Raw genomic sequence first — 13,612 nt, 5'->3', positions numbered from 1 at the left:
TAGTATAAAGGAACTGGTCAAGAAGGGTGTATTGCAATGCTCAGATCAGACTGATACAACTCAATGTGAGGAGTGTGTGTTAGGGAAAGCCAAGAAGTTGCCATATCCCAACAGCACACATTCTTCAACAATGCCTCTAGATTATGCCCATAGTGATCTTTGGGGGCCTGCACAGGAGAATTCAATTGGAGGTGGCAGATACTACATGAGCATCATAGATGATTTCAGTAGAAAGGTCTGGATTTACATATTGAAGCAGAAGTCAGAGGCTTTCAGCTGTTTCAAAACATGGTGCAGTGAGGTTGAGGCAGAGAAAAGGCTGAGTTTGAAATGCTTGAGGACAGATAACGGGTTGGAGTTTCTGTCCAAAGAGTTTGATGAGTTTTGCAAATCAAAAGGCATCAAAAGACACAAAACAGTTCCATTAAATCCGCAACAAAATGGAGTGGCCGAGAGGGTAAACCGTACTATCCTTGAGAGAGTTAGATGCATGATCTTGGCTGCTGGGATGAAGAAGCGGTTCTGGGCAGAGGCTGCATCCACAGCTGTTAAACTGATCAATAAATGTCCTTCTTCCAGCATTGGAGGGGACACACCAGATTTCAGATGGTATGGGAAGCATAGTGGCTATGATGGCTTGAGGACTTTCGGTTGTAAAGCTTTTGCTCATGTGAAGCAAGGTAAATTGGAAGCAAGGGCCCTAAAATGTGTTATGATTGGATACCAATCGGGTGTGAAGGGCTATCGGTTGTGGTGTGTGGAGCCAGGAAATGAAAGAGTTGTGATAAGTAGGGATGTAACTTTCTGGGAAGGTGAGCTGCCTTTTAAGAAAAATTCAGAGACTGCAGTAGATAGTTCTGGATTTGAGGTGGAGATTGGGGGAGTTCAACAGGAGCAGCAGGATGAAGATGAAAGAGAATCTGAGTTTCCTGATGCCTCTGATCTTGGACAACCAACTCAGACGGCAGCAACACCAAATGAGCCAGGAAGCTATAAACTGGTTAGAGACCGAGGTAAAAGGATCAGAAAGCCACCAGAGAGATACTCTGATGCTGAGTTCCTGTTTTATGCATTACTAGTAGCTGAGGAAATAGAGTTCTCAGAGCCAAGCACTTATGAAGAGGCTATGGACAGTAAAGATGCAGAAAAATGGATGCAAGCCATGATTGAGGAGATTGATTCACTGCTTAGAAATGGGACTTGGGTGCTGGTGGAAAGGCCCAATGGTAGAAGGGTAGTGAGTTGCAAATGGATTTTCAAACAGAAGCTGGAAGGAGCTGATGGTAAAAGTGTCAGATTTAAAGCAAGGTTGGTTGCTAGGGGTTTCACACAAGAACATGGTATTGACTATGATGAAGTGTTTTCACCTGTTGTGAAACACACTAGTATCAGAATCTTGTTGGCTATTGTTGCAAGAAGAGATTGGGAGCTTGAACAACTTGATGTCAAGACAGCCTTCTTGCATGGAGACTTGAAAGAAACCATCTATATGGCACAACCAAAAGGCTTTGAGAGGCCAGGTGATGAGGGAAAGGTGTGCTTGTTGAAAAGGAGCATATATGGTCTGAAACAAGCAAGTAGGCAGTGGCATAAGAAGTTTGATGATCACATGGTTAAGAGTGGTTTTCTGAAATCAAGCTATGATGAGTGTGTCTACATTAAGAGTGTAGGTGGAGCTGCTGTGGCATACTTACTCTTATATGTGGATGATATGCTCTTGGCTGGAGCAAGTTTGAAAGAAATTCAGAAAGTTAAGGCTGATCTCAGTAATGCTTTTGAGATGAAGGATTTAGGCTCTGCAAAACGAATTCTGGGTATGTCTATTTTCAGAGATAGAAAGAAGAGAGAGATTGTGTTGTCTCAAACTGATTATGTGCAGAGAATACTCAAGAGGTTCCAGATGAGTAACATCAAGGAAGTCTCAGTTCCTATGAGCCAACAATATAAATTGTCTGCAGACCAGAAACCAAAATGTAAGGCTGAGGAAGATGAGATGAGACAGATCCCTTATGCTAGCATCATTGGTAGCATCATGTATGCTATGATTAGCACAAGGCCGGATGTGGCACAAGCTATTTCAGTAACAAGTAGATATATGTCCAACCATGGTAAGGAGCATTGGGCTGCACTGAAGTGGTTGATGAGATACTTGAAAGGAGCATCGGATGTTGGTATTCTGTTCAAGGGAGGAGAAGACCATGAAGGGGATGCTTTGGTTGGCTGGTGTGACTCTGATTTTGCTGGTAACTTAGACACCAGGAGATCTCAGTCTGGGTTCCTATTTACTTTGTATGGATCCGTCATCAGCTGGAAAAGCAGCTTGCAGGGAGTGGTTGCATTATCAACCACAGAGGCTGAGTTCATGGCTATGACATCTGCTGTGAAAGAAAGCAAGTGGCTAAAGGGGATTTTGGAGGATTTTGGTGTAAAGCAATGTAGTGTGAGCATTGGTTGTGACAACAACAGTGCATTGAGCTTGGCTAAGCATCAAGTATATCACGAGAGGAGTAAGCACATAGACGTGAGGTTGCACTTCATTAGGGAGGAGATTGAAAGAGGCAATGTGAAAGTATTCAAAGTTCACACTTCAGAAAACCCGGCAGATATGTTGACTAAGCCATTACCTAAGGAAAAGTTTCTGCTATGTTTGAAACTGGTGGGACTGGAGAGGAGGAGTTCTGGTTGGTGACTCCGCTATCACAGGTGGAGTTTGTTGGTAGATTGTGATAGCTTCGGTTTTTTGAGCTCGGTGATGGTGTTCGGTGTCAGAGCTCGGTGTTACGAGCTTAATCGAGTTCGGTGTTAGAGTTCGGTAGTTCGGCACCAAGTTCGGTAGCTCGGCAGCTCCGTGGTCTGGAGAGAACGATCAAAACATGAAGAAGAGTTCGGCTGTTATAACAACTCGTTTCAACAGCCGTTGGATGTACTTAGTTAGTCGTGTTTAATCCTGACCGTTAGATGGAAAATAGCCGTTAGTTAGTTTTGAGCTTTTAATAGTTTGTTATTCTGCTTTATTCAGTAATTTTTCATCTTCCGTTTCTGGTGAATAAAATTCTCTTTCGATTTCCAAGTCTTGATTTTTTCCTCTCCCAACATTCGACAATCTGTAGCTAGGATTAACACAAGTAACACGGGACAGAGGGAGCTGTTAAGAAAACGTGGGTTTGCAATGAAGGCAAAACAATACGAGGAGAACAACTACGACTTTGTGGGCGCGTAACCGCCGTCGCTGAGTTTGCGTATTTTTTTTGTAATCTGTATTGTAATGTATTAATTTTATAAATGAAATGAATGTTTTTCTCAATTTTTGTAGTTATTTAAGTATTCAAATAGAAGAAAATGCTAAGGGCGCGCCTTAGGGCGTCCCACTGCAGGTGGAAGGGCGGGAGGATAAAATGCTGGCGTGACGGTGCATAGGGTGGGCTTTAGGACGCCCCATGAACGATGCTCTAAATCCATATTACTCATTAAATTCCACTGATCAATCATAGCATTAACTGAAGTGGGAGATTTAGAAAAAGAGTAAGTTGCTAAAATTAAAATAAATGTACTTGTATGTAAATATATCTTAGAGGCATTTCAACAAACACCTTTTTTTGTGAATAAACAATGTGAAAAACCGAAAATATCTAATTTATACGTATTAATTTTAATTAGATAGTATTACTTAAGTTATTTAATGTTAATAAGTTAAATATAATATCAACTTAAAATCTTGATTGTTAAATTTTGATTGAAATCAATTAAAACTGAAAAAAAAGGGAAAAGCAAATTAAAAAAAAATACTACAAAGCTTAACATGTCTCCATTTCTAAGTTATTATAGTCTCCAATTCACAACAAGTTTTCGTAAACCAAAAAATAGGCATTGCAACAAAAAATGACAAGCTTTCACATATGTCTTCATTGTTAAATCATATGGAGTAAAATCCAATTCAAAACAAATCTTTATAACCCAAAAGAGAAATTGCAACTACAAAATACAAAGCTTAATATATGTCTCTATTTGGAAGTTAAGATAATCTAAGCATACACATTAGTTAAACACTAGAGTCTGCATTATGCTAAAGTGCTTTTGCTTGACTAGTACAAAACAAACTTCCCAAAAAGAAGATAACTATGAATGCTTCCATGATTCCAATCCAAGTGTATTTGCATTCATTGCTCTCCATAAATCAGCTTCTCAATCTCAGTAGCCATGCTCTTGGTACTGGATATATCAAGCATGAAACAAATCACAAGATTAGGAAGAGCACATCAAGTTTTGAGAATCATTTATTTGCATTTAAATGGCATGACACATTGATTCAGCCAAAGTGTCCCGCATCGCATTCCATTCTGTTTATGGTTCGACTCCATCAACGAATTCAGTGTTAACACCTTCATCTATAATTTCTGCCCTCCCCTCCCCTCCATTCATCTCCAATTCAATAGGATCGACAGGCATGGCGGATCTAACATAGTTATGTAATAAAAAGCATGCCATAATTAGTCTAATTTGAGTCTTCACAGTGTAATATGATGCCCTTCTGAGAATGCACCACCGCATCTTGATCACTGCAAAAGCACGTTCTATAACATTACGTGCACGTGTGTGATGCAAATTGAACAATTCACGAGGATTTTGTGGAGCCTCAGTTCCAGGTCCCCATTCCTTCAGATGATAACGCACACCTTTGTAAGGGGTAAGAAATCCCTCAGAATTTGCATAACCGTTATCGCATAGATAGTAATGCCCTGCATGGTTTTTACAAAAATCAAGATTAATAATCAACTAAAATCAAAGACACCTTGAGGCACCCTCAGTCCATTAACCCTGTTCATAGCGTCACGTAGCACTCGAGCATCACCTGCAGACCCTTCCCACCCCGGGAGCACATATACAAAGTTCAGATATTGATCGCACACTGCTAATGTGTTTGTGCAAATTTGGCCTTTCCTCGAACGGTATCTTGGCTTCGCATCATTTGCTACTTGAACATTGATGTAGGTCCCATCTAGTTCCCCTAGACAGCCCTAAGAGGTCATCCGACAGTAACTCCCATCAATATAATATGCCCACAAAAGATATTATTCAACTCTAAATTACACAAATAAGTATTGATATTAATATTAACATAGGGACAGTATTTTATGTACTTTTTTTACCTTAAACCACTTCCATCTATTGTCGTCGCAGTCATCCGGAATGGGTATTGGGTGGACCATTAGTATGCCCTGCATGCGGAGAATGGCTCGTAAAACGCAGTGTACATAGCGTGACACTGTGTATGAAGACCTCCAGAAATCGAACCGTATGACACGATTCTTCTTGTGGTGTGCAAGAATCCCCAAGAACATGGCGACTTGTTCCTCGACAGTCACAAATTTTCCATCCACTAAATCCCCTGACTGCTTAATAATTTGGCATAATCTACCGAAGGCATTTCTATCCATACGAAGATTATCCAAACATGACACATCAGTCCCCCAACCAGCCGATTAATGCGTCTGACCTGCTCGGGGATCCTCATAAGATGTCCATATGCCGCCCGTATGTTTCTATGTCCAATCCGTCGACCTTGTCTCTTGTTGGAGAGATATATCAAAATTACAGACACCAAGTCAAGATGATGATTGTGGAGCACATCCTCCATCATTTGAAGCAGAACTGCAGGCGTAGAAACACGGCTCGCCATGTGCTGATCTGAGAACCACACTAATTCAACTTACCCTGCAAATGCTAATAGAGTAAAATGCTTGAGTCACCAAAATAGCATACAGAGATATAAACAAGTGAACTAAACCTCAGGTGGGCAGCCCAAACATTGAATTTCATGCTCAGAGTGACATATTTTAACCTCCTAGAGAAGCCAGGAACAAATAAATTCAACCTCAGACAAGTATATAAATAAGTAAATATGCCTTGATTTATCAAATCTTTGAACATGTTAAATATACATGGATGCCCTCATTCATAACATATTTCATATCCCAAATGAATATCCATTCATTCAAAACAAGTGTTTCCATATGAGCTTCAAAATTATAAGCTACTACCTACTTGCAGAGTTAAAGGCTCTCAATCGTGCATAATTTATTTTCATATCCCAAACATTAAATAAATTATCATGCTCATAGGCCATAGTTTAACCTCTTGTATAAGCTAGGAACCAGTAAATTCAACCTCAAACAAGTATATAAACAAGTAATTATGACAAGATTTGTATTCTCAAACAATCAAACTCCTATAACCAATTGTAACATATGCATCGCATATAATGGCCGATTGCTATACCTGAGAGAGACAGAGAGTGTGTTTGGCTTGCAGCGAGAGTTTGTCGGAGCTTGTTGTCAATTACATCAGATAAAGCCTCGTGACACAGCTCCGTCCATTACTATTTGACCTTCCGTTTCTTCAGCAGATTTTGGCGATTTGCAATTCAAAATTTGAACGGATGAAAGGTAAGAGCAAAATAGAAGGGTAAATAAGGAATATTGTGTATTAGTCCTGCTACAAATTCAAACGTGGGTTTTACACTACTATATATGATATGAGGTGATGCTTTTACCAAATTTTTGAACTAAATTAATCCTACCAAAACCATTTATAGCACCAATTCAAACAATAAATAAATAAAATATCAAACAATCTTGATTAATTTCGAAATATATCAAAAACCCATTTCAGGAAATCCAATGGTGATCCAAGTTTACCGGTAAAGATTCTTTTTTTTTGTAATGAAATTGATTTGGGTGAAATTTTGGTGATTTTGTGGCTGGATAATGAAAACAGGTTGTTGCTTCTGGTGAAAAGATGGAGCCTTTGAGGGTAATGATATCAGGAGCCCCTGCTTCTGGGAAAGGAACTCAATGTGAACTCATTACTAAAAAGGTATTTCTTGTTTTAGTTTTGAATTTTTTTATGTTTTTTAATTTATTGATTGGAGTTTTGGAAATTAGAATAGTGAATGTATGAAATATGAAGGTGAATGTTATGCTACACACTATTCGTGTCGTAACAATGAGCATCATTCTCGTTTAATACTGGTTAATTGTATGTAACTTATGTTTTATATAGATAGAGAGGTAAATGTTATGTTATGTTATGTTAAGTACTTATGTGAGCACGGTAGCGTTGTTCTCGTCTAGTCGTTCTTTTATTTGTTTGTATGTTTGTTTCGATTCTAATATCCATCGTTATTAATTCTATAAAATACATAGAAGCGAAGGTCAATTTGTTCTTTGTCAGCTTTTTTGAAGTTATAGGAAAAACGAAAGAAATCGAGCTCTGAGTTTTATGTGATTTCACTAGTAGGCATTAAAATCCGAATAAATATATAAAACAAAAATATGCAAACATGGACTAAACGAGAGTGATGATCTCCCGATAATTTGGACTAAACGAACATAAGCATGTTCGTTTTACTTTGCAGTATAATTTGGTGCACGTTGCAGCAGGAGATCTTCTCCGGGCTGAAGTTGCTGCAGGGACTGAAAACGGGGAGCGTGCTAAGGAATTCATGGAAATGGGGAAGCTTGTTCCAATCGAAATAGTTGCTGCGGTAGCCTTCGTCTATGTTTTGTTCGTTTTCCCACTTAAGATGATGCAGCTTCCACAAACGAACTCACCTTCGTTGCTGGTTGCAGATGGTTGAAGAGCGGTTGTCACGGCAAGACTCTCAGGAGCACGGCTGGCTTCTTGATGGATATCCGAGGAGCGAATCCCAAGCTACCTCTCTCAAGAAATTCGGTTTCGATCCTGATATCTTCATTCTTCTCGAAGTGAGGCTCTGATGCTTGATAGTGTCTGCTTTCGAATGTTTGTCGAAATTCGCTTTTTTTCAGGTGCCAGAAGAGATCCTCGTTGAAAGAGTTGTCGGCCGCAGACTAGATCCGGTCACTGGGAAAATATACCATCTCACATACTCTCCCCCGGAAACGGAAGAAATCGCTGCAAGACTCACTCAACGCTTCGACGACACTGAAGAAAAGGTTTGCAACTACTCTTTCATATCCCAACTTTGTAGAAAAATGTCCAAACTTTGCGAAAACAATTGATTTACGTTTGAGTCAGGTTGTCGATTCTTAAGTGAATGACAGTTTTTGGTAAATACCGAAAGTTGGGGACGCGGAACAAGATCAACCCTTTAATCTTCTGATCTGTCTTCTGAATGTTTAGGCTGTGACACGGCTTTATCTTCGTTTTTCAGGTTAAACTGCGTTTGCTAACTCACAACAGCAACGTGGAGTCTGTGCTTTCGTTATACAACGACCAAATAGTCAAGGTGTGATATAAGATCGACTAGCGTTCGTTGTTGAGTTTCGTTTCGTTTCTTGCTTGAGCAGAACAATAGCATTAGAGCCGAGAACCTTATGTTTTACTCCTTAACTGCAGGTGGACGGAACCCTCCCTAAAGAGGAGGTGTTCTCACACATTGACCGAGTTTTGACAGAGCTTCTTGCGATGAAGGAAGCCGCCTTGGGCTCACTGGCTGCATAACACCGGCTCTCGGGGTAAATGGAGCAAGATTCGGGCGAATGGGAGGTACATACATATAGAGAAAGATGTTAAATTTATAACTATTGCCTTGATGAAAAAATATCATGTTGCATTGCTTTGGGATGATTGGGGAGAATAAAGAACATAGATGAAGCTATTCGAGTTAGTGTCGTTGCTGCATCTTTCTTTTGAGCACGTGCTGCTCGTTGTCGACTTCTTCAACTCTTCGTTCATCGATATTTAGCAAGCCGATTATACGTTCTTGATGTTGTTGAACCAAGAAACATAAACCTATTTATAAGCAATCTAAATACTCCTGATCATTTACGTACGATTGATAGAAATGAGATACTATGAAAGCATATATACGCTCACTTTGAGGATCAGAATCTCGTATTTAAAGACCGAGTCCCTAACTTCAATTTCTCTCATAACAAAATTAAAGTTTTTTTTCATTACCAAAAAAATAAAAGTTTTCCAAAATAGACCATATACAATATTCCAATGATTTATCAAAGCAAATCAGACACAAAATTGTTATTCAAATCATACAAAATGAGATTCATATTCAATAATATGATACATAACATATTTATATTGAGATTTCAATCAACCCTAAAATCTCAAAAACACTAAAATCAACCAAACAAACTATATCTACACAATAAAAAACTATCTCAAAAATGGTCTAAACACACCCCTTTTTCATTCCTCCCCACACTATCTGGAGACCTCAAGCCAGCCCCAGACACAGCATCCACCAGCATCTTGACCACCTCCTTCATGCTCGGCCGTAGATTCGGGAGCTTCCTCGTGCATAGCGTCGCGATCTTCAACACCTTGATCGCGTCATCTTGCACGGGTTCAGGCACCGCCTTTCGATCAAGAACCTTGATCACATCCTCTTTGCTGCCGAGATGAGTCGAAACCCAATACACCAAGTCCTTCCCGTCCCCGTACTCCTCCTCCACCGGCCTCCTCCCCGTCACGAGCTCCAGCAGCACGACCCCGAAGCTGTACACGTCGCACTTCTCCGTCACCTTGAGCGAATAGGCCATCTCTGCATTGCCAACAAAAGAACCAAAACCAAGGTTAGGCCAATGTCGAAAGCGCCTTTTTTAAAGCATTCTCCGAGCCATAATTACCCGGTGCAAAGTAGCCGTGTGTCCCGGCAAAGTTACTCCACTCGGACCCCTTCGGAGAGGACGGATCAGCCACCTTCGCAACGCCAAAATCAGCAACTTTTGCCTCGTAATCCTCATCAAGAAGTATGTTTGTCGACTTGATGTCTCTGTGGACGATAGCCGGGCTGCAGTCGTGGTGCAAGTAGGCGATCCCTTTTGCAGCCCCGACTGCAATCTTGTACCTTTGATACCAATCTAGCTCCGGCTTCCCGGGCTTGATCTCCCGGTGCAGAGCTTGAAACAAGTTCCCATTCGACATGTACTCGAAAACCAAGAAATTCAAGCCTTCTTTCATCAAACAAGCATACAATTTGAGTATATTCCTATGCCTAATCTTCCCAAGAATCTCCATCTCTGCAGCCATGAGCTTCACCCCATTGCCTCTCCACAGCTGCTTCACAGCCACGGTTCCGCAACCCTTGCTCAAGTCGAGGCGATACACCTTCCCGGTGCTCCCGCTCCCGATCAAGTTCTCCTCATCCACACCATGTATATCATCCACATCAAACTCCACTTTCTGGAAGCTCTCGAGCTTCCAAGGGCCGAGCACGCCATTCTCGTCTCCCTTCCGATCACCTTTCTTGAAGTTCCTATAGCTGACGAATAAAAGCCCGACCAGGAAAACAACGAGAGCGACTAGTACGATGCACGACACCGCTAGCTTGCTCCTAGCAAAGCTCTTGTGGCCATTTCCTTTATGAACACAGACAGGCAAGGCAGAGTCTTTGAACTTCTTCTTCTTCCCCTCCTCGTCCACGTCTAAGCATAGGCCGGCATTTCCAATGAGTGCCTTGTCACCGGCCACGACCATGAAATAAGGAGCCACACTCCCTGACAAATGGTTGTACGATAGATCAACAGACGAGAGCCTCATCCTCTCGAAGTCCTCTGGAATCCTCCCAGTAAGCTGGTTCCTCGAGAGGTTCAACGAGTTCAACGAGGCCATGTTCGAGAAGCTCCTCGGGATCCCACCACTCAGCTGATTCGAAGCAAGATTCAAGTCCACCAACCTAGGGCAGTTAGCCAGCTCAGCTGGCACGGATCCGGACAAGGCGTTTTCTTCCAAATGCAACGACGTGATCTGCTTCAACGCCCCAAGCTGATTTGGAATCCCACCGGAGAAGTTGTTGTTGTCCAAGTAGATACGCTCCATTAGGCCAAGACGGCCGAGCTCTTCAGGCAGCTCGCCCGAGAATCTGTTGTTCGACAGCATTAGCTCTGTTAGCTGCAGCGACGCCCCAATGCTCGGTGACACCCTCCCCGTGAAGCCATTATCACTAAAGTCCATGACTTGCACGTTCGGAAGCGCCCACACCCTGTCTACAACAGACCCGTTGAGCCGGTTCTGGCTGATCCTCAGCCTCTGCAGAGGGCTACAATCACCATAACTATCCGGAAACTCCCCGGAGAAATCATTCCCCAACGCAAGCAAGTTCTGAAGATTCTTCCCTTGACACAAGTACTTAGGAAATGGACCGGAGAATCTGTTTTCGGATATGTCTACGCTGTTTAACACCGAGAAACGACCTAGATTCTCCGGGAAAACGCCCGTGAACGCGTTCTTGTAGATGGAAAACGCCTTGAGATGCTGCATTTCTCCGAAACCAGAGGGAATCTCTCCTGAAAAGTTGTTCTTGAACAAGTGAAAAACAGTTAGTTTCTTCAACCTCCCAATCTCCTTTGGGATCACACCATACATTAGATTGTTTGACACATCAAACTCCTTGAGATCGGTCAGATTAGCCACCTCAGCCGGGATTTCTCCCATGAGATAGTTCGAATACAGCTCAATCTTGAACAAACTCCTCATCTTGGCAATGGAAGCCGGAAGCCTCCCCGTGATCTTGTTGACGCATATATCCAACGTTCCTAGCGCCTCCAGCTCGAAGATGGACTCGGGGATCTCGCCCCTCAAGCTCGAGTTAGCCAAGAAGAGCCATTGCAAGTTCTTCAACTTGCCAATGCTGGGAGGAATCTCACCCTCGTCGTAGGTGTTCTGGCCGAGGACTAACGACACTAGGCCGGTCAGGCTCCCGACCCAGCCCGGGAACGGCCCTGTGAACGAGTTAGACGAGATATCGAGCGCTTCCAAGCTGGTCAGCATTGAGAGATCAGGAACACTTCCACTCAAGAAGTTGCCAGAGACATTTAGGACTTTGAGGCTTGAGCACTTGCTGAGCTCGGCCGGGAGAGGCCCCGTTAGCGAGTGACACGTGAGGACGAGGGACGTGAGGCCGGGCAGGGACGAGAGCGACGGCGATATCTGCCCCGAGAGGGAGAGATTGTCCAGAGAGATCCCAGTCACCATTTCTTGATCACAGTGGATTCCATAGAATCTGCAAGGGGAATCTGAATCTGAATCTGAATCTGAATCTTTCCATGATTCCAAGTGGTTTGATGGATCAATAATCAGTTTCTTGAATTCTAACAAGGCTTCCACCTCTGATTTCAGGCACTGGGAAGGCTCCAAACAAGATAATGAGAACAAGAAAACAGTTAGGATTTGGAGGGAAAATTTGGATTTGGTTAGTTTGGTCATTTTTTTAGTGGAATTTTTGTGGAGGGGCAGGATGGTCTTTTCACATCAGGGGACAAGGATTCCAGTCTGTGTATATCTCTATTATTGTTGACATGGGCTTGAGCAGATCAGTACAATCACAAGCAGACATCAACACTGCACCAAATAAATGAGGTCAGATTAAATTGAATTTTTATTTTTTTGCTAAATGAGGAGTAGTACTATTCTAAGAAGTGCAATTATTTTAAAATTCTATAAGGGTGCTAGCATATGACAAGAGTGATTAATTTATTGAGCAATAATTGGATACAGAATGTTCTTAAACCAGAGAGAGAGAGATTGTGTTAAGATGTCAACTTTCAATCTAATTATGGATTACAACTAAGTAGAGAGAGAGAGAGAGCAAAGCTACCTTTCAAGCAACTCAAGTGAAGGAAATGAAAAAAAAACTTGGTTTTTTCACCAACTAAAATACTAATCAAGAAGCTATTCTGGGATCCTTATCTTTAACAAATAGTAATGATTAATCAAAGATCAATCAATATAACTCAAAAAGGGATATTTCAATCCATGATTCTTGATTCATTCAATGCATAAAGGCCTCATCTTGCTCGAGATCATCTTCTCTTTTTGAGGCCAACAATCAAGAATCAATTTTTATTAGGCCAACAACCAAGAATCATACATATGGTATATAAAGATGCATATATGCAGCTTCTCTCTCTCATACACACACACTTATACAAAGAAAACATGCAAAAACTACATAAAACTAAACAAACCTGCAAAAGTTTCAAGATTTTCTCAGGGAGAGAAATAGAGCTCCAAATAAAGATCAAATCTTTCTCAGTCCAAGAAAAGCATGCAGCAGCTTCCTCTGTTGTTTCAAGAAAAACACAAAAAAAAGGGTTACACAAAAAGAGATGGAAAAGAAAGGAAAAAAGAGAGTTGCAAATTCTTGGAAAAATCACAAGTTTCCCACCAAGGAAAAAGAAACAGTTTTTAGGCGCTAACATGGGATTGTTCTGTTCCTTTTTTCTTCTTTATTTTGGGGTTTTTTGATGGAAATGGAAGTATTTAAGTGGAGCTAAATGATGATACAATAGACAAGAGAGAGAAGGCTAACAAACACAAGATATGGAGGTTTTTGTCATCAAGCTAGAATTTTTATAACATGAATAGTTGTATGTAACAGAAATTACATAACATATTAGAGATCAGCCTGTTTTAAGGTGGGGAGAAATGACAAAAAAAAATTAGTGATATTTGCAGTTTAGTCTCTCAAGATAGGTAAGTATATCAAAATCTCCACAATATAGTTAGGACAATTTTATTACAATAACAAAGGTTGGGTACAAATCAATCTTTTTTTGAAAGATCCATATTTTTTTATCGAAACATATTTGACATTTTCCCCATATTTTCCTAT

At 41.2% G+C, this 13,612-nt stretch overlaps 3 protein-coding genes across 6 annotated transcripts; 1 reads left to right on the top strand and 2 right to left on the bottom strand.

Moving 5' to 3' along the window:
• Window positions 1-3,928: 3,928 nt before the first annotated feature.
• On the bottom strand, window positions 3,929-6,495 carry LOC121778360 (putative nuclease HARBI1). Of its 2 annotated transcripts, none has more exons than XM_042175698.1 (4): window positions 6,277-6,495; window positions 5,148-5,721; window positions 4,850-5,015; window positions 3,929-4,736 (listed from the first exon to the last, which is right to left on the bottom strand). In XM_042175698.1, the coding sequence occupies exons 2-4, from the start codon at window positions 5,433-5,435 to the stop codon at window positions 4,342-4,344; spliced, it is 849 nt and encodes a 282-aa protein (XP_042031632.1). In that variant the 5' UTR covers window positions 5,436-5,721; window positions 6,277-6,495; the 3' UTR covers window positions 3,929-4,341. The 2 variants fall into 2 exon arrangements, with proteins under 2 accessions (XP_042031632.1, XP_042031633.1); XM_042175699.1 differs by having other exon boundaries at window positions 5,148-5,712.
• Window positions 6,496-6,555: 60 nt separating this feature from the next.
• On the top strand, window positions 6,556-8,744 carry LOC121778361 (adenylate kinase 2, chloroplastic-like). The gene is made up of 7 exons (XM_042175700.1): window positions 6,556-6,697; window positions 6,775-6,873; window positions 7,415-7,543; window positions 7,629-7,763; window positions 7,827-7,973; window positions 8,192-8,266; window positions 8,377-8,744. Exons 2-7 carry the CDS (start codon window positions 6,796-6,798, stop codon window positions 8,479-8,481), a joined length of 669 nt encoding a protein of 222 aa, XP_042031634.1. The 5' UTR covers window positions 6,556-6,697; window positions 6,775-6,795; the 3' UTR covers window positions 8,482-8,744.
• Window positions 8,745-8,989: 245 nt separating this feature from the next.
• Window positions 8,990-13,362, bottom strand: LOC121779607 (receptor protein-tyrosine kinase CEPR2-like). Of its 3 annotated transcripts, none has more exons than XM_042176949.1 (4): window positions 13,166-13,362; window positions 12,966-13,060; window positions 9,627-12,339; window positions 8,990-9,541 (listed from the first exon to the last, which is right to left on the bottom strand). In XM_042176949.1, the coding sequence occupies exons 3-4, from the start codon at window positions 12,202-12,204 to the stop codon at window positions 9,159-9,161; spliced, it is 2,961 nt and encodes a 986-aa protein (XP_042032883.1). In that variant the 5' UTR covers window positions 12,205-12,339; window positions 12,966-13,060; window positions 13,166-13,362; the 3' UTR covers window positions 8,990-9,158. The 3 variants fall into 3 exon arrangements, with proteins under 3 accessions (XP_042032883.1, XP_042032885.1, XP_042032884.1); XM_042176951.1 differs by having other exon boundaries at window positions 13,198-13,362; XM_042176950.1 differs by having other exon boundaries at window positions 12,966-13,362.
• Between the last annotated feature and the right edge of the window lie 250 nt (window positions 13,363-13,612).

Source organism: Salvia splendens, chromosome 19 (genome assembly GCF_004379255.2).
Source record: "Salvia splendens isolate huo1 chromosome 19, SspV2, whole genome shotgun sequence".
Taxonomy (NCBI): domain Eukaryota; kingdom Viridiplantae; phylum Streptophyta; class Magnoliopsida; order Lamiales; family Lamiaceae; genus Salvia; species Salvia splendens.
Note: the sequence above shows the minus strand (reverse complement) of the source record. Positions and strands in the feature narration are given on the sequence as shown.

Coding starts and splice junctions, on each gene's coding strand:
- LOC121778360 (XM_042175698.1), bottom strand. CDS start 5,435: ATGGATAGAAATGCCTTCGGTAGATTATGCCAAATTATTAAGCAGTCA. Junction 5,016..5,147: donor ATAGATGGAAGTGGTTTAAG/GTAAAAAAAGTA, acceptor ATGACCTCTTAG/GGCTGTCTAGGGGAACTAGA. Junction 4,737..4,849: donor GGGGTGGGAAGGGTCTGCAG/GTGATGCTCGAG, acceptor AAAACCATGCAG/GGCATTACTATCTATGCGAT.
- LOC121778361 (XM_042175700.1), top strand. CDS start 6,796: ATGGAGCCTTTGAGGGTAATGATATCAGGAGCCCCTGCTTCTGGGAAA. Junction 7,764..7,826: donor ATATCTTCATTCTTCTCGAA/GTGAGGCTCTGA, acceptor GCTTTTTTTCAG/GTGCCAGAAGAGATCCTCGT. Junction 7,974..8,191: donor TCGACGACACTGAAGAAAAG/GTTTGCAACTAC, acceptor TTCGTTTTTCAG/GTTAAACTGCGTTTGCTAAC.
- LOC121779607 (XM_042176950.1), bottom strand. CDS start 12,204: ATGACCAAACTAACCAAATCCAAATTTTCCCTCCAAATCCTAACTGTT. Junction 9,542..9,626: donor ACACGGCTACTTTGCACCGG/GTAATTATGGCT, acceptor TTGGCAATGCAG/AGATGGCCTATTCGCTCAAG.